General features: G+C 36.4%; 1 protein-coding gene across 1 annotated transcript in view; it reads left to right on the top strand.

Moving 5' to 3' along the window:
• Positions 1-22,409, top strand: part of ADCY8 (adenylate cyclase 8) — a gene marked incomplete at its 3' end in the record, with an annotated part of 122,755 nt that overhangs the window by 74,325 nt on the left and 26,021 nt on the right. Inside the window, exons 8-10 of the mRNA XM_084281797.1 lie at positions 5,957-6,154; positions 12,996-13,096; positions 20,365-20,566. Coding sequence (XP_084137923.1) covers positions 5,957-6,154; positions 12,996-13,096; positions 20,365-20,566 — 501 coding nt within the window. The remainder of the gene's footprint in view (positions 1-5,956; positions 6,155-12,995; positions 13,097-20,364; positions 20,567-22,409) is intronic.

Raw genomic sequence — 22,409 nt, 5'->3', positions numbered from 1 at the left:
TCCCTTCCCTTCCCTTCCCTTCCCTTCCCTTCCCTTCCCTTCCCTTCCCTTCCCTTCCCTTCCCTTCCCTTCCCTTCCCTTCCCTTCCCTTCCCTTCCCTTCCCTTCCCTTCCTTAAAAAAATAAAAAAATAAAAATGAAAGGCTGATTCTAAAACATAAATAAGGTTCAATCACAAGTGAGTTAGAGCCTAAAGTCATGATTAGTTTGATAGAAATATGAAAAAATGAAAACTGTTCCCAATCAGACCTTTTCCAAAAGTATTACAACACTAACTGCTAGCACCTTAGGAACCAGCAATTCTTATACAGTCATAAAAATTGCTTGTGAGGTCTGCTTACTTAGAGGAATTGAAGCTGGAAAGGTTAAAATGCCCTCAGACACCTGTTTTCACTACATTTGAAAGATTAATGGGTCTTTATGAAACAAGGTTGACTACATTTATATTACATTTTTCCTGAGTGATCGGTAATGACATGATATATCCTTTCTTCTGCTGCACATCCTTAGTCCTACTTGTCTTCACTGTCTGTTGAACTTCAAGCATTGTGTGCAGGTCTTTCTGTCAACTGTCTTCTGCTTCTTGCAAATCTGGTCTGAAGTGATAAGCCTTCACAATCGATCAGTCCATAGTGCTGTCTTCATCTCTTCAAAGTGTATTGAAGTTCTCTGTGATATAAAACACCTGCTTTATTTATATTCTGTACATCCATGTATCTGTATGTACACTGCCTTTTAGTATTCTCTGTATTTTGTTGAGTTCCCTCTAGTTTCTCATTTCATTAGGAACAGAGGTATGAATGCATGCTGCTGTACCTATCTTCTGATGTCTCTCTCTTTCTCCTTTCACTTTAAGACCATTTCTCTAGTCCCCAAAAAATCTTTTTAGAATAGGCTATCATTTCACTGATAATTTTTTCAGCTAAATCTGACCCATATACTAACAAAAAAAAAAAAAAAAAAAGGTTATTTTTTTCTATTCTATTATTGAAAAAACTCTTACTTAATGAACTAGTAAAAAGTTCATGAAAATCATTGAAGTAAGCATAGCTAAACTGTTGTCTTACAAAGATGTTTGTCTTACGGCAACAAATGATCCATATCTAGAATTGTTTTTCGCTATTATTTTAAGAATAGAATAGAATAGAATAGAACAGAACAAACTGATTTTGTACTGGAAGCAATTAGAATTTTATATTACACAGATTTACAATAAGCTTTTGGGTGGACATTAGCTTTAAAAAAAAACTACTATTTCAGGTGTGATTAAATTATGTAATTTTTAAATTTAACGTTGAGAGAATAGTCATTACTGCTCACAAATAATGCATTTCAGCTCGAGATTCAGATAAATTTAAATCATATTAGGATATAGTAGTTTTTTTTCCAGAGACTTGTCAGCCTTGGATGGGATAACTGTTTAATAACTATAATTATGCAGCCTAAAAGGCACTGATAGCAACAGATGCCAAGAATCCAAGTAACAGCAACCTAACAAAGTCACTCCATACATTTGAATATTTGCCAGTAACACTTAAAAGATTTCTTTACCTTATATAAGTTTTTAAAAATTTGAGTAACTTCTCACGTTTAGCTTAGTTTTAGCTGTAGGTATGTTGAGAAGCATATGAAATGGCAGACAGTCTGGTGAGCTCTCTTGCCCAAACTCCATTTTGCTGTCATGCATATTCTTTACCCCAGTCTCACTTTGTATGAGGTAACCTGAAGGCAGCCTAAGTCAGTGAATTCAAAGTGTCTTGATATGAGTGAAGAACAGAATAACCACTATTTACACATTCATAGACATTAATAAAAGATGTGAGGATCTATGGTGCTGTTACAACTACGTGCCTTAGCTATGGTTGTGAGGTAAGCCAAGGATGCAAGTGTCCGTTTGCAAATTCAGACCATGCCTAATATGGAAGGAGCTTTCTGTTATTGAAACAGGTGTCTGGGTTTCTTTTCTAAAGAAGAAAAGGCCAGACAGAAGTTATTTTATGTTAGGAGAACAGAGCTGGATTTCTTCTTTGGGCCTTCCAGAGGGCCTTCCAAAATATGGTGATTAGATGTGGTATTAGAGGCACCTAATGGGACTGTAATGATGTGAATTAGACAAAAGTAAATTAAAATGTCTGTGTTTTAGTAAGCATATCTACACATCTTAGTAATGGCTGCAATGACTTAGCAGTTATAAAAAAAAAAAAAAAAAAAAAAAGGAAGGCAGGAAAGAAGGAAGGCAAGAAGGAAAGGAAAGGAAAGGAAAGGAAAGGAAAGGAAAGGAAAGGAAAGGAAAGGAAAGGAAAGGAAAGGAAAGGAAAGGAAAGGAAAGGAAAGGAAAGGAAAGGAAAGGAAAGGAAAGGAAAGGAAAGGAAAGGAAAGGAAAGGAAAGGAAAGGAAAGGAAAGGAAAGGAAAGGAAAGGAAAGGAAAGGAAAGGAAAGGAAAGGAAAGGAAAGGAAAGGAAAGGAAAGGAAAAGAGAACAGCAATAAAGAAAAGAAAAACATAAAGAATTCCAAGGATATAATTCAGTTCAAACCAAGGCACCTGCATTTTTGCCTACTGACTGTCCTAGGTGTCAATATCCCATAGAGTTTAGTTAATCTTTAGTTAGATTCCTAACTGTAAGGGTTTAGTGTTCTTTGAGGTACTCCAGGATGCCATCCACATACATGGATGTGATAAATAATACAAGGGACTTATAAAAAAATCTGTGATCATCTGGACTATCTGCTAAAACCAGGCAAGAGACAGTGATGTCTTGTATACTGCTAATCACCCAAGCTGAAACAATATAATATCCCAACTAGTGTATTATCTGAACAGTTCTCTAGGCTTCACCCTGTGGAGTAAGATCTTCATACAGCTTCTTAACTGTGACTATCTATTGCAGTTTGAGATACCCTAGCACACTTCAGCTGGTTCCTACCCATACCAACAGTGCATGGGACTGCTGTAGGTCCTGTGTCACATCTCCTAGCTCTAGATTGCTTTCTGGGATAACCTAGGACATCTCAGCTAATTACTGCAATTAACAGGGCAACTGAAAGTATCCAGAGTATATATTGTTAGTAATAGAAGTTTAGACACCAAATACCTAGGCATCTTCACTTAATTGTCTTCCTCCTGAACTGCCCCCTACCTGTCCCCTGTCTCTCTAAATATGTGAGCTTGTATTTCCCTATTTATCTCTAAGATTTGGTGTTTGATATATGAATAAATAATAATAATAATAATAATAATAATAATAATAATAATAGTAACAACAATAATAATGTAAAGCTTACCTAGAGCTTTATAAAAGTCACTGGCTATAAATTTCCCTTCTTTCTCAAGTCAGGATGAGTGGATTTATTAAATATGTTTGGTTTTAATTCATTCTATTGTTTATACTCAGATTCAGGTTTGGCGGGGGGGGGGGGGTGCCTAAAAAAATCTGTATATTTTTTGTACAATGAATGGTTATCATCAACAACAGGAAGGCTCAAAAGACTATTGTAGGATTCACAGCTATTATCCACAAAGCTGTTCATAAAAGTGTAGAAGAGGTAGCAAGGAGAACTAATATTTCTTTACTTAGGGAAAGCAGAGTCTTAAAAATACGGAATGAAGATGGGGCTGCAGAGACAAAGTATGGTTAGAAGATATTCTTGGCCAATAATTTGCATGATATTTTGCTTTATTGTTATTACTAATTACTGGAAATCATTTTTCTTAAGTGCGTGTATGGGTATAAGGGAGATGCTCTACTAAACTCAAATATGAATTTTCTTATTTTCCTCTGAAAATAAATACAAATTCAGAGTCAATTTTGCACCAGTACTACTGACTGTTGCCATGCTCTTGACATTATGGCATGTTCATCTGCTACAAATCGTAAACCAGCTCATACATTCAGCAAGAAAACTGTTCTTCATATTAATCAAATTTAAAAAGATAATTTGAAGAAAAAATATTCACTTAAGAGAATGAACTGAAAACATCCCCTTTATGTAAATAAAACACAATACCCAGCTAAAACAATAGGGACCTTCTCCACCCTCATTTCCAATACAGATATAGTAATATGAGTTCTCAGGAATTAATGCACACAACACCATTTTTTATGATCTTGTCCTTTAAGAGTGATTTCAGATCCTCTTTTGAGATTTCATCCCCAGAAACTGATAATAACTTTCCTGCCCAGTTTAAAAATATAAAAAAAAAAAAAAAAAAAAACTTACTTTAAAATAACTTACCCAGTTTAAAAGAGATAAGAATAGCTAGATTAAGTAGTGCTTTAATGTGTAGTAATACAGTATTGACTCGATTGTTTCCCTGGGTTTTTGCTCCAATCTTGGAGCTATCAACTTGATTATCAAGTTAATTAAGATATGGTTTAAGGCATATCTGAAATATTATTATGAAAAGAGAAACTTTAGTATCCGTTGCCTTGATTTTTTTCCCCAAAATCATGATGATACTGGTTTTCTGGAGGGATGATGGGGAAACTGGAGTAGAGAGACTTGCCAAACATTTATGATTGAAGCCTTTCTTCTACTAAAGCAAGCAAGAAGATTATTTTTCACTTCAATAGGCAGATGATTTCAGGCCTGATATCATTTTCTGCCTATATACTGGACTCTTAAAAAATGGAATATGAGAAAACTAGACATTATCCATGACTATGGAGTCCCTGGACTTTATTTTAGGACTACAAAGAGAGCTGTAAATTAATGTTTGACAGCAAGTACCCTTAGTGTTTGACAGCAAGACCCTTACTTGTGTTTTAACGTGATCTCCAAGTTTCATTAAAAGTTAACTGTTCACTATACTTTGAATAAGAATGAGGGAAACCTCCCTATCTCATTATCTATACATAATCCTGTGATCCAAAAGAACTGGCTTTCTAGAGAAATGCAGTGAAAAATCCATCCTAACTTCCTTTTTGCAACAGTGACTTGTAAGAGATAGAGAGGATCTTTTCCAGCAAGGAGCTATACGATACATTTCCTAAAGCAAAAGTGTATGTTTTTCCATAATTTTTATTTTATGCTGTGGTGTATGAAGGTTTATATACTTTCCATTCATTAACATGTCTTAACACTTGGGAATATCAAAGGTAGTAGAGTTTATTTTCCCATTCAGCCTGCACCTTCCCTGTATTTTGTGTCACAAAATGGTACCAACTCTGGATTGAGTTATTTTTATGAAAGCAAACTCTACTTCTTTCCTGAAGGTGAAACATCCTTTGTACTACCTCCACTAACTTTCATTTGCAAAGCCGTGCAAGAGACTTTTTTCTTTTTTTTTTTTTTTTATGTCAATGAAATATCAAAGGAATAAAGCAATTGAGATAATATATATATATTAAATAATATGAATTACAGTTACATTAAATCATATAGCCTAACTGTAATCTTGACTGGCTAAAATATACCAGTAGTGAAGAAGAGCATATTATCTGAAAAGCCATGCTGAAGTAACCAGAAATGCACCTTCTTCACTTCTGCCCAATTGATCTGTTCCTTAACTGCACACATCCAGTAACTTTAAGACCAAAAAAACCATTGTTACTCGTGTTTTGTTTGTGTCTTCTTTTTCTGTAGCTTCCATTCTAAGTTGTGAAAACACACCACTGAGTTCAATGCCCTGTTGTGATTTTGGTGTGAACTCCCCTTATGCATGCTATGTATCTAATAATCTAATGATTATGTATCAGAATCTGGAAAGGAGATTGTACTTCTAATATTCAGTACAACAACAAACCTTGTAGCCTGTTTAAACTGGACTTTAAAGTACTCCCCTTAATGTACTGTATGTGTTTAGTGGAACAGACATATTATTTTACACTTCTGTAGATTTCATCAAATGAATTGCATGGAATGCTGTAATGGTTTGCAATGCAACATGATCTAAAACATTGCATTTTAACCCAAGGGGACCAGCAGGTTTATTCTGTTTGCATGTGCTTTCCCCTAGACTCTGGCTGCCCTAACAAGAAATTCAATAAATCTGCTTCCAAACCATCTTGCACAAGCTTTGCATGTCCAGTCTGGGCCTGAGGAAATTAACAAGCGAATAGAGCACACCATCGACTTACGGAGTGGCGATAAATTGAGAAGAGAGCATATCAAGCCTTTTTCACTGATGTTTAAAGACTCCAGCCTGGAGCACAAGGTAGCTGGGTCTTGGTAGCTGAATTATTTGCTACTCAAATTGCAATAAATGTCCACTGAAATAGAGAAGCTCTAGGTTCTAGCTTGCATTGTTTCTTTTCTGGTTTTGTTCTTTTTCATTTTGTTTCAGTTTTCAGAAGATGGGACTGATCTAGAGATCGTAATGGACACTGTCATGATGCAGGTGTTACAGTGCTTCAGTGATTATATTTCATTGCTGGAAAATGCCTACATTTAGGCATTTAAGTTTACTTGCAAGCTGAGTGGGAGAGGTGTTGCATATGATTTCATTGACTTGCATGCTATTGAAATGCAGTAACAGCAGGCCTATGATATGATGTGCACTTAAACTGAAAAGAAAAGAAAAACAAAAAAAATAATTGCAAGTCTGAAGGCCTACACCACCATCACTTTTCCACTGGAAAACAGACTATTTTGCTTGACTTACAGGAGACTAGTCCTCAGGTGGTATTAATGGTGATCGCTTCATGAAAACCACTGGAAAAGGAAAAGTCTGCTTGAAGTGTATCAAAGTCCTTATTTTAAAAGCAGCCTATAGAAGGAAAAATATATATATATATATTTTTTTTTTTGCTTTAAAAAGGGAAAGATTCTATTTCCCCATGAGGATATTTATGATTCTGAGACACAAGGTAAAATCCCACAAGGTATCAATGCCACAAAAAAATGCAGTTATTATGCAAAGCTGTCAGGAACCCAGATTTCAACAACAGCTAAAGAAAGGGCTGTGGCTGAAACCATACTTCTCTTAGCAGGACAAAAGCAGCCAATGAAGAAAATTTCCCCACTTATCTAGTGACACTGTACCAGAAAAGAAGCCAAAATTATCAGGGACAAAAGTCTTGATAAGATAAATAATATGACTGTGATATAGTGGTTGAAAGCTTCTTTTGGTGTGGTTCTCTGGATCACATGCTCTGGTCCAAGACCTGTTTGTAAACGCTATATGAAAAAGACATTAACACTAGTATTAGGCTTTGGAGCAGGAAGTTAAATTTAGGATTTCTGATATCCTGCTAATTAGCATTTAAAGGTCTAAAAGTCACGAGCAATCTTTAATCTTTTAAAGACAACAGGTAAAAAGATAAGATAGAAAAGTCTGGATATAACAGAATAATCAAGAAGGTGGGGGATCGTGTATTAGATTTTTTTGTGTGTGTAAAAGAAGAAAGAGCCTGGTCACAACCAACTTGCTGAGTAAAGCAATGATGAATGATGGATACTGAATGATGAACCCCACTTTACATTGCTATTTAATAAAAACAAGTCCTTAACATAGGCTGAAGCAAATGGACACTGCCCAAAATCAGATTCTATGTTCAGAATCCCAACTCTCTTGTGATTTTGGACCTCATGATTAACATCCTTATGGAAAATGTAGACAGTCAGGTCAGAATTTCATTAAAATGCAATTTAGGCAAGGGGGGGGGGGGGGAGGGGTAGAATGGGCAAAACCATGCCCTAATCTATGACATTTCATAGGTCATATTTTAAATATTAATAAGGTTTATAATTACTTCTGGATATCAAAAAGTCTATTAAAAAGCCAACATTTTTATCAGTTTTGATACATTTTCTTCTCAGTGTAATATTTCCAATGCCACCCTATGTTAAAAGACTTGGAAAGTAGTTCTTCCATTCAATATTTCCTTTCATTCAATATTTCCTTAGGTATTTCCTATTTCTCTTTCTGTCCTCTGAATTGAGCTGATTTTTTTTTATTTATTTTTTTTTCACTGCACAGAAATAAGTTTTGGTTTTATTTCTTTTAATGTCAACACTGTTTTAGTTGCTCTGGTTCACCCATCTCTAATGACTAAATAGTTGTCAGCCAGCAAACTTCTTGCTTGTATTGAGTGTGCAAAGACACCATGAGTGTGCTCAGAGAAAGTTGAGGGTTGCATTAGGATGTAAAGGGATGATGTGGGTTAAGGAAAGATGAATTGCAATGTATTCTTTGTTATGGTCAGGTATTTGTAACAGGCATCTGCCTATAACAGGGGACAATGTAGACAATGTCATTCCCTTTCTTCCTTGTTAGCCCATACAGTAGTTACAGGTTGTCCTGATGGCCTTAGTGTTAAACTATAGAACACAAACAATCATGAAAAAAACAACAGGGGAAATGTTTTCAACAGACAATTGTCAATGACAACTTCATGTTGTCTTATATTACTATTTGTCTTATATTACTATTGTCTTATATTACTATTACTATCAGTTTCTTCCTTTCTCCTCTTGCCCATTCAGGAAGCAAAAGAAGCTCAGATTAGAAGCCCCCCTCTGGTCTCTCTGTTAGAAAGAACCTATGAAAGGTTCTCTCTAACCTTTCAGTCTGGAATTATGCTTTCTTCTAGTCATTAACATTTTGCAACTGCTTACCATGACCTTCTACATCAGCCTCATGAGGTGTTCCCTGTAGTGTTGCTGAGCAAAAAGAGTATAAGTCTGTTGGCCTCCCATCTCACACTGCCATTTCCATTTGCTGCCAGTCACCATCAGCTCAGCACAGAAGCAGCTGTAAGTCAGATATAACTCTGAAATAAAGGAACTTATCTTATGTAAAATATTGCACCCTCACATTTAGACATCACAATTTTGGGCAGTACTTGTATCTGCCTAATACTTATTTATTTTACCTGCAAATACTTCTCACTGCAGACCTCACAGTTATTCAATATGTAGAACGAGTACCCATAGTGGATCTCCCCACCATGCACTGTTGCATTAATGGTGTTCAGTCAGTATTGTGTTAATGCTCTGTAACCACAGAGAACTGAGTAACCATATGAACAATACTCTATATTTCTTTCTCCTGCATTTGTAACAGGACTGCTGTGCATTGGGATTATAAGCATTTTTGGGTGGCTTGAATGGATCTCAAATGGACTTATGCTGGCTTTTTCACCTGCCTGCATTTCTTATACTTTTATTCTTATTCTTTTATTCTTATTCTCATTGCAAAGAAATTGTGGACAGCAGATTTACACTAGTACTGAAAGTACTGATTTACTTCTTTTGAGGTTTAAATGGTAATATATATATATATAAATATATTTTCTGGAAACATCTTGCCCAGAACTACCATGGGAGCTAGCACAGCTCCCAGTTTGCAACAGTTTAAATCATTTGTAGATGACAGCAGTTTAAGCCAGTGATACATCTTCCCATTCCTCTCTTATCTTATTGCTTTTATGTCCTTCTTGGTGATAGCATAAATGTAGATTCCACAGCAATCTGCAATGATTGCATTAGTGAACAGGTTATATCCCTCAGGCAATATGCATATTTCCACATGAACTTGGTAAGAATACATTTTTCAGGGGATTTGTGCAAGATCCCCACCCGGTATATTTTATAGATTCTTTCTCCAAATGGACTAGTCATTATTAACCTGTATTTTACTCATTAGCACTTGATGGCTTGTTTAGAAACTAATTCACTCTCAATTTTGCTAGAGGTAATTTTCACAAATAGGATGTAGACAGATAGAGCAAGAGTCATTATAAGTAGAGTACTTATAATGGTAGCATGAAAATACACTAAAGATTTTCAAACATGTAATGGCACATGGGGAAAATCTCCTTCTACTTTAGTTGATTTCCAAATATTAAAAGATGTCCTTAAGATATTCTACCATGATAACAATGACTTAGTAACACCAGTAGCACGTATTTTCAGATAAGATAAATCATAGAAACAAGGTAAGAAATGTTGCATTCTGGTAGAATTTTTATTAAGGAGAGTTTTCAGTGTAAAGATCTGTATAAAGATATCCTAAGCCCTCATGTGTGTTTGTATTGAGATCATAAATAAGACTGGGCTTAGAGGTGAAGTGTCTGTATTTTCTGTGAGATGAACACACTGAAAACATCAAAAGAGCTTTGAATTTCTCAGTACAGGTTATCTTAGGTTAAAATTAGACCTAAATATTTGAGTTTCTCTGTATAAAAAGTTCAGATGGGTGAGAAGTTAAATGACTAGGAAACAAACCTAGTCCATGCTGCATCCCATATCCTTGCAGAAATAAGCTTCACCTTTTTCCTTTGATCCAGAAACTTCCAGTGCAGAGCCAAGAAGCTCTGTAAGGAACACTTGGCAAATTTTGAGCCTGTTCAGCATCTTCTTTTCTGTTATTGATAAACAACAAGGTCTGTGTAGACTCTTTGTTCTTTTCAGAAGTTCAGCCATCCCTTTTCCTGCCTTGAGTTTCCATCTTCTTCTGTGCCTGCCCAGCAGAAGCTGCAGAAACTTTTCCAACAGCACAAACATCACTCTGGAAGCAAAAACAAAACAAAACAAAACAAAAAAATACTATCTCCCCTTTCATCCAAAAGAGCAACAATGAGCATAAAGACAATCACCTTCCTACTTAGTGTGCATACACTGTAGGTGAACAGAGTAGGTGAATAGTACAGCCTATTGCATGTCCAGCACCCGCCTTCCAAGGAGCCCTGGGAAAAACTAAGAGGTGGTGAATCACAGAATCAAAGCATAGTTAAGGTTGGAAGGGATCTCTGGAGATCATCTAGTCCAACTTCCCTGCTCAACAAGGGTCCCCTGGAGCACATTACCCAGGGTTGTGTCCAGATAACTGTTGAATATTTCCAAGGAAGGAGACTCCACAATCTCTCTGGGCAACCTATCAGTGATAGGTCACTCTCATAGTAAAGTTTTTCCTCAAAAACTGAGCAGCTTTACTTGGCAGAGAAAACTTGGTCTTATTTATTTGGGCCAAATTTCAGCTAGCTGGCTGAGCATGGATAAACAGTGCCATCCAACAGCTCAAAGTTCAAGACAAATGGTTCAAGTCCCTTGGGAATAAAGGAGGAGCTCCTGCTGCACGATAAGCAAGTCATGCCAGTTCGTGTAGGCCTATGTGACATTGCAGCTACAGCTTTGATTGCAGAGTACGTCTCATCATGACTCTTTTTACCACTCTATTTTGCTCCAGCAGGCTATGTGCCTTTCCATATTTATGGAAGAGTCTTGAGGCTTAATCTATTCTTAATGACTTCTCCAAGTTATAAAAGAATAGGCTGTTAGAGAAGTGCTATGTTTATCATGGGTGTTTGTGCTGTTTCAGAGACAATAACAATGCCTCATCACAACATTATTACTGATTAGACCACAGCATTCATCCTTTGACATAATGCTTGACACAACAAGCGATTCCATGTCTGTATTTCATTCAATTAATTTGCTATAATTTCCCTAAGTAATATTTGGGATTTAATGTTATATTTTAAGAAATGTGCCTTTCTTTCTCCCTTTGGTTCTTTTTGTGCCAGAACCAAAAAAGCCTAGGTCCATTATTCAAGCAGACTGATACAGTTCTGTTTCCCTGCACATGAAATTGGGGTCAGTACCTCTGTGCTTTCAGCAGAAAAATGAAGTGGAGTTGCCTTTGAGCACCATCAAAAATCATGTCAAAATGGTACTGCTTCTGAAAACAGAAGACACGGGGTATAATCATGGCAGAGGAGGATCCAAAATGAAAGGCATCAACAAACACATCTCTTACTCAAAGCAAATGTAAGCAGGGAAGAGAGAAGCCTTTTTCCCATTTCAGAAGCTTGAGTCTGTATAGTCAGTATGAGTCTAGACAGGATCTTCCTTCAAGAGCAGTTTAGCATTAAATGCAGAAGTACACATATGAACCCTCTCAATGCATGTTGCTGATACAGTTCTTAATTGCTTTTTATTTTTCTCAATTATAAAACTCTTAAGGCATTTATAACAGCAATTTGCTTTATTTTCAAACTTCTGGAGAAATATCCTGATATCAGATATTTCTTTGATTCTGGTTTACTTTTCTTCTGCACATGTAACTCTCAGATCCCTCAAAAGAGATTACATAAAATGGAGTTACTGTTCAGAGGAAGACAAATGACTGAGACAGGCTCCTATGGGATTGATCATTAGGTGAAGAAAATTTGTTGTCATCTCTATAGGATGAATACATCTACGGACAAATCTTCATCTGCCATAAATGATTAGAGTTTCATTAAATTAACAGTATTTAATATCAGCTGAAGATCCAGGCAACATTTCCACTTAATCTGATTCATTGCAATTTACTGATCCGCAATGATTTATTGATGTATCTGTTACTCCATTTCTGGGTAACTCCAATAAAACGGAAGCTTGCTAGCATTTTCAGTGGTCTGATATGCTGGGAAAAAAATACCTTTACAATAAATGATAGCAATAATGCACTTCAAATGTTCTTTTACATAATAATACCCTCATTTTCTCCTTGGAAAATGCCCACATTGACAAGTTTCTGTACAGCCACTGGAAATGTCAGGATCCAGACATAACAACCTACATACTAGCTACAGAATGTCCCAAATTGGGTGCATTTAAAATAATTAAAAAAGAAAGCAGAATGGTATCAATATGGAAAGCACAGAGACAACTCTGTAATATAATGCATGCAGACAGTCACAGGATACTTTTGTGTTTGCTTTCAGGTGAAGAAACCCACAATTCCTTTGGTGAAGCAATTATGTATTTAGTACTATATTCATCATCAGAAGCTGCTATCTATTCATTTGTTTTATGCAAATAACTTGGAAAAAGAGGCAGCCAACAAAACCATTTTGTAGTACAAATGAAAATTAGAGACTTGTGTTCAATAAGTATTTTACCAGCGTATTTGTGATTTATTTGTTGTTCTTGGATTTTAAAAAATAAATTCAGAATTACTGATTTATTAGCTCTTCCCCCAAACCTCACATATGCATCAGTCTTTATGAAATCACTGGGTCAACACCTAATTTGCTCTTCTTTATTTTATTTTTTTCTTTTTATTCCAGTATTCTCAAATGCGGGATGAAGTATTCAAATCAAACTTGGTGTGCGCATTTATTGTTCTTGTGTTTATCACCACTATCCAAAGCTTACTTCCTTCTTCCAGGTAAATATAGAAATATATTACTGTATATCTGAAGGCACTCTTGGGGAAATAATGGGATAACACTGCTAGCAGATGTGGAATGAGCCAATAAACTGCTTGTTCCTCAAACTCTTTGGAAATATTTTTGCCCTTCCTCCTACCCCCTCTCCCCTCTTTATTATTTGCTTTTGTATCACATTCTCTGAAACTTCACATTTTCACGTGATAGACAGTAGTATCTATTGACATTATAATATTATGTTTTTAAGCAGAACTCCCACTGAGATAAGTGTGAACTTTGTCTTACAAAAGTTTGACGTGATATGGCCTGCTGCTTTCTGCGTTCAAGTAAAACGTGATCTAGACTTAAAACTGTTCTTTACAAAGTGACAATCAGTGATTGTTTTGGTTTTGTTTCTTACATGCTACGTTAGAAAGTCGTACTGTTGCGCTTTGTTGCTAATGATATGTATTACCCAGCTGAGGGAAGCAATCTTTTGCCCTTAAGACGTAGCAGCAGCAAATGATCTGGTAGACCTTTTCCCACTTCTGCTTCTGTCTGGGGCTGACCAAGCAACAAGTTCCTACCAAAGTGAAGAAACTGACACAGCTGTGACCTATATGTTCACATGCATAACATAGTCAAGCCCACCAATTGGCCGTTTAGCCTACTACTTAACAAAACAAGATTATATGTAAGTACAGTCGGTTTTCTAACATCATAGCAAAGCCAGCAAGCCACTAATCCCATTTGGTCTTTGAAAAAGTGCTCAGATGGAAATGCCCAGATGAGCATAATTGTCAGGTGGTTTCTACCACTCAGATGAACATTAGTTTATGGCTTCCTGGAGAATGACACTGAAAATGCACTACTTGTATGTGAAATAACAAACTTATGTTACAATCATCCAGCAATATATCTTGGATCATGTTTAGAAGGACTTGTTCACCATGTTTATGTCACAGAATAACAAAACAGTGATTGGATGCAGGTTGGCAATTGCATTCTGCAGCAGTGGTATACCATGTATTCCATAGTTGTTCCTTGATGGGAATGTACACAGAGTAATGTCTGACCTTGCACTGCTCCTTATGTGCTATATTGCTCTAATAGAAGAAAGTTTGTTTGCTTGGCTAGTCTTTCTCCCAATGCACATTCAAAATTTTTCACTTCTGGTAGCTGTTATTTTTGCTTTTTCTCAGTATGCACAAGATTTATGGATCTTATTAATGGAACCTGTTTTCTGAAATTATTTCTGCTGCTATATCAATCACTACTATACCAGCAAAAATACATGACATTTTTTCTATCTGTACAAATTCATCTCTGTTAATTCTCATGACGGTATCTAGTGCTATTGGAATAAGAGGAGAAGGAGTCACATAGCTTCAATGCCTGCAGCTGTCTCTCATTCTGATTTCCCATATTGCACAGTAATTTGGGTTTTCCCATGTATTTCACAAATTCTTTGGACCTTTTTGTCACTGAATATTAAACAGGCTGCAAAAATAATAAATGAAAAAAAAAGAAAAAGAAAAAACACAAATAAATAAATAAATAAATAAATAAAAACTTTAGATATTTCCTATATTATTTCCTACAAGATAAGATAAGCAGAGGTTTTTGAACAAAATTGTGGAACCTTGGCCCCAGGATCACCTCAGAAATTGGTTAATAGAACCTGGGAAGATATTTAGAGGAAAGACTAACTACCATTATCCCTTTGAGAAAGAGGATCTGAGCAAGTACACAGGTACTTCGTGGCAGTTCTGATGTCCTTTCAGAAGACCACTGTAAAGATTTAAGAAGGAAAATTTTGGTCTTCATTTTTTCAAGTTCTGATACTTTACTTCAGAAACATGTTTCAGTTTTCAGTCTTAATAAAACATAACTGTTAAATGAGGAGTGTTCAAAAGCTGAGCAAAGTGGGGAAAAAAAAAAAAAAAAAGAAAAAGGATGAGGGGATTTGAGAAAGAAGATTTATTTAAATGTATTGAATGAGGAAATAAGTTCAGATAAGTTCAGATTTCTAAAATTTCTCTTCAAAAACCAATTCCACTTATGAGTATAAGCACATGAACAAGCACATGAATGGATTTGGATTCAGACAATCTTAAACACTTATGTTTATACTTCTAGTAGATATCAGAGAAGTACCATAGGAGCACAGCATGGATATCATTTACACGGTAAAACTAACAAACTGTATAATTCACACCCCTCATGGTAACTTACCCTATCAACATATTTTAGAGCTTTTCAATTTATGATTTGGTGCTTTGTTGTGCAGGGATGGAATTATGTATTTGTTTAAGTGCGTTTGAATATTTTGCTAAGCTGAGTCTTTTGGGAATTTCTGGAAACATGGTAAAAGAAACATTATTTAAATCATCATAAAGTATATCTTACTAAGGGTCTTCAGAGAATTTCCCATGTAGGTTGCCTAGGTCTGTGTGTGTGCTAAAGAAGGTAATCATAGAATCACAGAATTGTTTTAGCCCCCTAGTTTTAATAGGAGGGCAGCAAGGAGCATTGAGCCTGCGATGGGGTCTTCTATGTGGGCTTTTGGCAGTCAAAGATGTAGGCCGTATAGCGGGGCTTTTACTATAAATGCTATGAGTAGTGCTAGACCATAGAGGATGCTTGTTCATGAGGTGGACAGGGTTGGGTGGGTTAGTTCTAGGGTTGGTAGGTGTAGGGCGCCGATTTTTACGTATAGGTGTATGATCGTGATTAGAAGGGGTAGTGAGCTTACTAGTGTATAAAATAGCAGGTAGGCGCCAGCGCTGAGGCGTTCGGGTTGGTTGCCCCATCGTGTGATTAGAATTAGCGTTGGGATAAGTGTGGCCTCGAATGCAATGTAAAATAGTGCTAGTTCTGTGGTGGAGAAGGCTAGGAGGATAAATGGTTGGACTATGATTAGGGTTGAAATGAAGGTTCGCTTTCATGACAGGGGTTCTTGTTGGAGGTGATTTTGGCTTGCTATAATTATAAGTGGGAGTAGTCAGCAGGATAGCACTAGGAGGGGGGAGGAGATTTGGTCGATTCCTGTTCAATGGGACAGGAATTTATGGGGGTAGTAGGTTGGGATCAGCCATTGGAGGCTGAGGGCAGCGATCAGTAAGCTGTAAATAGTAGTGTTAGTCCACAGGAATTTTGGTGGGGATAGGAGGGCTGTTGGGAGGAGTATGATTGTTGGTAGAATGATTTTTAGCATTGTAGCAGGTTTAGGTTATGTAGTTGATAGGAACCTATTTGACCTTAAAGATCATCTAGTTCCAACCCCCTGCCATGGGCAGAGATGCCACACAGTAGATCATGGAGGCCCAGGGCCTTATCCAGCACTTCACCAAGCAATTTCAAAAAGAACAAAGACTAACTTTACTTAATATAAAAGTTAACTTATCTTTCTGTTATTATTACTACTATGTAGGGGAGTTGCAGAATTTTATTTCAGTTTATATATGTCTCCTGCGTGATAAATACTGGATTCATTCATACTTTCCCCTGACAGGATAGGTACCTCACAGAATTTAAGAAGCTTTGCTGTAGCTTTCATGCTTTGAAACATTGGGTCATTACTCTAAGTGACATAAATTAATGCCATATTTCTATTGTAATTATCTTCTATGAAGCCATTAAGTTACATTGCCAACTTTGCAGTGATTCATCTTTTACATCTGAAAGGCTTGGGAGTTTGATTCTTCTCCTGCAATAAACTTTCTATATGCTCACATGGGTAACAGGTCATACTAGAGCAGACTTCTGTGCTACTCTTATTTCTGACAGTTTTTCACTGGGTTATTCTTCTGAGGGGAGCAAAACAGTTTTCAAGTTATTCATTTAAAACATCTGCATCCTTTGTCTTACATAAATTTTCCTTCTGGCTCCACAACTCTTGATTTACGACTGTGAAAGGAAGAGGAAAGGCAAAAAGCTCATTTCAAACTGACATTAGGGGACCCCTGGAAAAAAAAAATAAAAATCGCTTGTCCTTAAATTGCTTCTTCAATGAAAAGGGGATCTATCCCATGCACTTCTGAGAGAAGTTCTTAGACAGAAACATATTATGTCTTGTTCCTTTTCTTATAACCTCTGTTATATCTTTGGCTGCACTTGATCCTATCAGCATGCTGCCAATATAATCTTTACACAGATACTGGGCTGATTCTCTGGGACTTCTTAGGCGTGCACAGTTTAGTTTTGTTTTTATCATAAGCAGACTTGGATAAGACAAACACATCAATATCTAACAGAATAGCTACAACAGAAGAATTCTTGTTCCCTACATATTTATTATAAACAAATACAAAGCCATGGTTTCTCAGGTGCCTAGGCAGGTAGCGTTGCATTTTGGATTGATATCCCAGTCTTAGGTCCCTAGCTGCTCCCTGTATTGTACCATAATACAATAACATTTGGTCTTAAATGTGTAGTGTGACAGTCCAAAATAAGAACTCATGTTTTGTGTCCTCAGCTTTGACATCTTGAGTCTTGACCTCAATCTTTTTGAAAGCTTTATTTTGGTTTCATTTAAAGCTGGGTCACCTTAGGTCTGCTGTATTGGACACATATGCATGAATAGGCTGTCTATCCACATCTGAGTCATTAATAGAAACTCTCAGTTCCAAAAAGGATCTCAGTCATTTAGCTACTGCAAAATATTGTAGTAGTGTAGGAAGCCAAAAGAGTTTATTTCACATAACTTTTGAAACCCAGAGTCCATGCCCTAGGTTCAAAATATAACCACTGGAGAACAAGTCAGTCAGTGGACCTCAAGGTGCCTTTCAGCTGAATAAATATGAGACCGCTATGCAGTGAGATGAATATCCTAAACTACATAGCTCTCTTAATGAGCTCTCTTGACTCTCTTGTAGTTCTCCATGACTATTGTGCAGCTTTTTCCTGGTTTTATTGTCTCTTCCTTGACTACATTGCTGTCTCTTAAACATATTAATGTTGTTTTTGTTTGTTTGTTTGTTTCACAGTATAGTCTTCTTTCATGGAAACTGTACTATTTCTTACCTCTCTATATAGTAGTGAGAGAAAAACTAGAATATTTTGTGTCCATGAACTATCAGTTCCATGAAGAAAAGGCTTCTATCTCCAGGACTGTTGATTTCACACATATCTCCTTTTTCCTGTACTCCATTCATAAGAATATCCTGAGTGTATCCATGAACATATTTTGCTCTTACAGTAACCATCAGTGGCCTTCTGTGTATTTTCACAGACAGAAGCTGTTCTCAAAGCATTGTCACATAGCCTGCTTGGTGTCACTGGGACTTTCAGTGAATCTTGAGATTCTTGTGACGAAACTTTCAGTTCTACAGGATGAAATCTGTGGTTTCTGTTCCAGTCTTTTTTTCTTCATTATTCTCTCTTCCCAAATACAATTTGTTTTCTCTGGCTACATTGTTCTTTCCTTCAAAATTCTGAATAAGCTTGCCGAAGGAATGGAACATTTCTGGGAAGCTTCACTGTGTTCTGTGTTCATCACATACAAACTTTTGCAAAGACTTGTAAGAGTGAAATGCTGAAACAAATGTAAGATAACATTGTGTACTGCTAGTACATCATGAGAAGAGTTTCAAAACTAATATTACTACATGGAAGCTCAAGGGACATTAATGTGTAAACCATTTTATTTCAGTTCATTAGGGAACAGAGCTTCCATTTTGGTATTTTTCATATATTATTTCAAAATGTTTTGTAATTTGGTACTACAAAAAACAAACAAACAAACAAACAAATAAACAAAACAAAAACACTATAATCTTATGTATATAACACCTTTTCTCTTTATTATCTATTAAGCTATTATTTTTTTCTGGACTCCTACACATATAAGCCATAGCTTAGATCCAGTTCAGAATTTGCTCTGCTAAATCCAAATCTGAATAGCCTGAAATTGAGGACAATTCCAGGTAAGTTGAAATATAGCCTACTTGGATTCAGGGAGTGGATATGGCTGATCTAAACATACTGACAAACTAGGATAGAAAAGCTGTAGTGATATTTTCACTGCACCCTTAAATTTGTCTTGCAATAAGGCCCAAGCATAGGGGTAGTGTTATACCTTACTCAACAAGATGAGGAATAGTGGATGTGTAGTCAAATCTGAATCTGAAGATAAAACTTACTGTTACAGAGGGTTTAAGAAACAGAGTACATCTCACCTATGTACATCTCACCTACACTTAGACACCTGGAATTGCAGAAGTCTCTCCGGAATGTTCTGTTGAACATTCCAGAGTGGAGCAGTGGAGTTACTTTTAATTTGCATAGGTTTAATTGAAATAAAAATCTTTGGGAAAAGAGATCTGAAAGGACAATAACTGGCAAAAACAGGGACAATAAACTTGATTTATGAAATGCTGAGTGCTTTGTTCTCAGTGAATTAAAACAATTTACCGCATTTCTCAGGCATGTCAGTTACTTGATTGACTTCATGTCCCAGATTTAAGCAAGAAAAAAGGAACAAATTTAGAAAAATATAATGAAAGATTGATGAGAAGAAATTCTGGTTTTAATGGTTTACTCAAAGGAATTTAATTGTCTATTCAATGTACACATTTAACAATACTTGGATAAGGATCACATTCACACAAATGAAGTTTTTAGAGTATGCCAAAGGACATGTTTTATTTTAAAATGTTTGGACCTCAGAGCATATTTTCATCTGATTTATCTTTTGAATGTCTTTCATGAAAACAGTAGATCAGTTTGTTCGTTTGTTTTGAAATCGATGACATTCTTAACCACAGTTGACCCACTATTAATTAAAATTAGGAAAATCTTGCATTTCTGTAATTACCATATTCTGACATGCCAGAAATCAGGCTACATTGTTTTAATGGTCATTTCTGAGTTTATAGTTTGAGACCGAAAATATAGTATAATTTTAAGACACCTGTGTTGTGCAGTATACAAAATATCACTCTTCCAAACTGCCCACAGAAAACTAGCCTACTGGGGTAGGGAAGCATTTCATACACAGGTGGACCCTAGATAGACAGACAGAGGCAATGGCAGCAATTTCCCTGGCTTATTTCTTCAACAGCAGTTTCTCAACAAGAAAACAAGTGAAACAGTAACAGATCTATGGAACATGTCTCTGCCTCTCTCTCTCTCTCTCTTTTTTTTTTTTTTTCTTTTTTTCCTGGAGTAATTGTCTCAGATTTATGAAAACTGATTTTTCCTGAAGCTAACTGTTTGCACATTTATTTTTATTAGCAGTGGTATTGTGATGTGGTTTAATGTTGGGTTTTCTTATTTTTCTTCCCAGGGTGATACCAATGGTCATTCAATTTTCTATTCTGATTATGCTGCACTCCGCTCTTGTGCTAATCACCACAGCAGAGGATTACAAATGTTTACCCTTAATGCTCCGGAAAACTTGCTGCTGGATTAATGAGACTTACTTGGCCAGGAATGTCATTATATTTGCATCTATTCTGATTAATTTTCTTGGAGCCATCATAAATATTGTAAGCTTCATAGGGAACCAAGGTCTATTATACAGGAAAATATGATTTATGAATTATTAAGCTTGCTAAAGGACTTGCTAACTAATGTGTTTATAAGCCAGATATAATTTAAATATAAAAGGCAAAGTACCACAGCTTCAGGAAATTCAGACTGTTGTTTAAACTATGTTTTTCTGAAATATGCAATTATTTCTCCTTCATAAGGATCATCTATTTTTAAAACCCTTCTGCCATTTTCTGTTCAATATATCCACGGTTTGAGAATGATTCACAGTTTTCTGACATTCTGATATACTTTCTTAAAGACTGTTAGTCCATAGTGCTTATAGGTATTAAATTCCTCATCTCACAGTTCTATTAATTAGATTACTAAAAAATGAGAAGAGTGAACAAAACCAGAAAATACCTATAGGGAAAGGATAGAGCAGGTGAAGTTGGGCCAGTAACCTCAGCATAGGAGAAAAGTTTAAAAGCCTAAAGGGGTTTTAACAACTCCTTTCAGTCCAGATTCACTTTAGCTGAAGTATCAAGATATGGTCATGGTCACTCTCAGCTTCCTTTATAGTCAGTGCAGAAAAACAGGTATCCCCAGTATCCCCAAAGATGTCTTTTAATCATACTGGTCCCAATAAAGATATTTTCCTCTCTCCACTATTGTCATGGTTTAACCCAGCCAGCAGCTAAACACCACACAGCTGTTCGCTCACCCTCCCCCCTCCCTCTCTGGGATAGGGGAGAGAAATGGGAAAGTAAAGCCCATGAGTTGAGATAAAGACAGTTTATTAAGACAGGAAAATAATAATAAAATTAATAATAATAACAATAATAATAATAACAACAATGATGATAATAGTACTACTAATAATAATATGTACAAACAAGTGATGCAGAATGCAATTGCTCACCACCCACTGACCGATGCCCAGCCTAACCCCGAGCAGTCCAGTCCCCCTCCCCCAGCTAGCCACCCCTATATATTGTTTAGCATGACATCAGATGGGATGGAATACCCCTTTGGCTAGTTTGGGTCAGCTGTCCTGGGTCTGTCCCCTCCCAGCTCTTGCTGCACCCCCAGCCTGCCCGTTGTCAGGACAGAGCAAGAAGCTGAGACATCCTTGGCTTGGTGTAAGCACTGCTCTGCAGCAATTAAAACATCGGGTCATTATCAGCACTCTTCTCATCCTAAGCCAAAACATAGCATTCTACCAGCTACTAGGAAGAAAATTAACTCTGTCCTAACTGAAACCAGGACAACTATCCACACTAGGAATATGGTCTGACTGGTCTCCTAAAGTACATGTCTCCACTAAGTCCCAGGTATAACAAATCTAGACCAAATTTTATCAGCATATCTGTGAGAAAAGGCATATACCAAATTTTGTTTCACAACTGTGCTTGGATAAAATTATTGCTAACTGAATACTGTCAGCCTGGCTGACATGCCATTTTTACCATGTAAAGGAGTAACACAGGTGCAAATACAATAAAGCCCTGATTATCCAAATGTCATTAGAAATAAGAGACAGCTTTGCATGAATTAGGCAGATAATAGTATCAGACAACCTGGCAGGTATTGAAACCTGAGTCAAGAAGACAGTAAATATCTCACTGATAGATTAAAAAATAACATTTTTATCACACCTCCTTCTTCTAAGGAACCTTTTGGGTATGGATGCAGCTGTGCTTTTTCATCTGAACTTTGTTCTTCATAGATATTTATTACCTTAAGATTAGACCAAGAAAGCATTTAATGACAATAGAAATAATAGCAACTATAACAGTACAGGTTACCAATATGCTAGAACTGAACATGTGTCTTGGTTTATTCGTGATACCACACTGT

The sequence above is a fragment of the Netta rufina genome (assembly GCF_964035555.1).
Source record: "Netta rufina genome assembly, chromosome: 2".
In the NCBI taxonomy this organism is placed as follows: Eukaryota; Metazoa; Chordata; class Aves; order Anseriformes; family Anatidae; genus Netta; species Netta rufina.
Note: the sequence above shows the minus strand (reverse complement) of the source record. Positions and strands in the feature narration are given on the sequence as shown.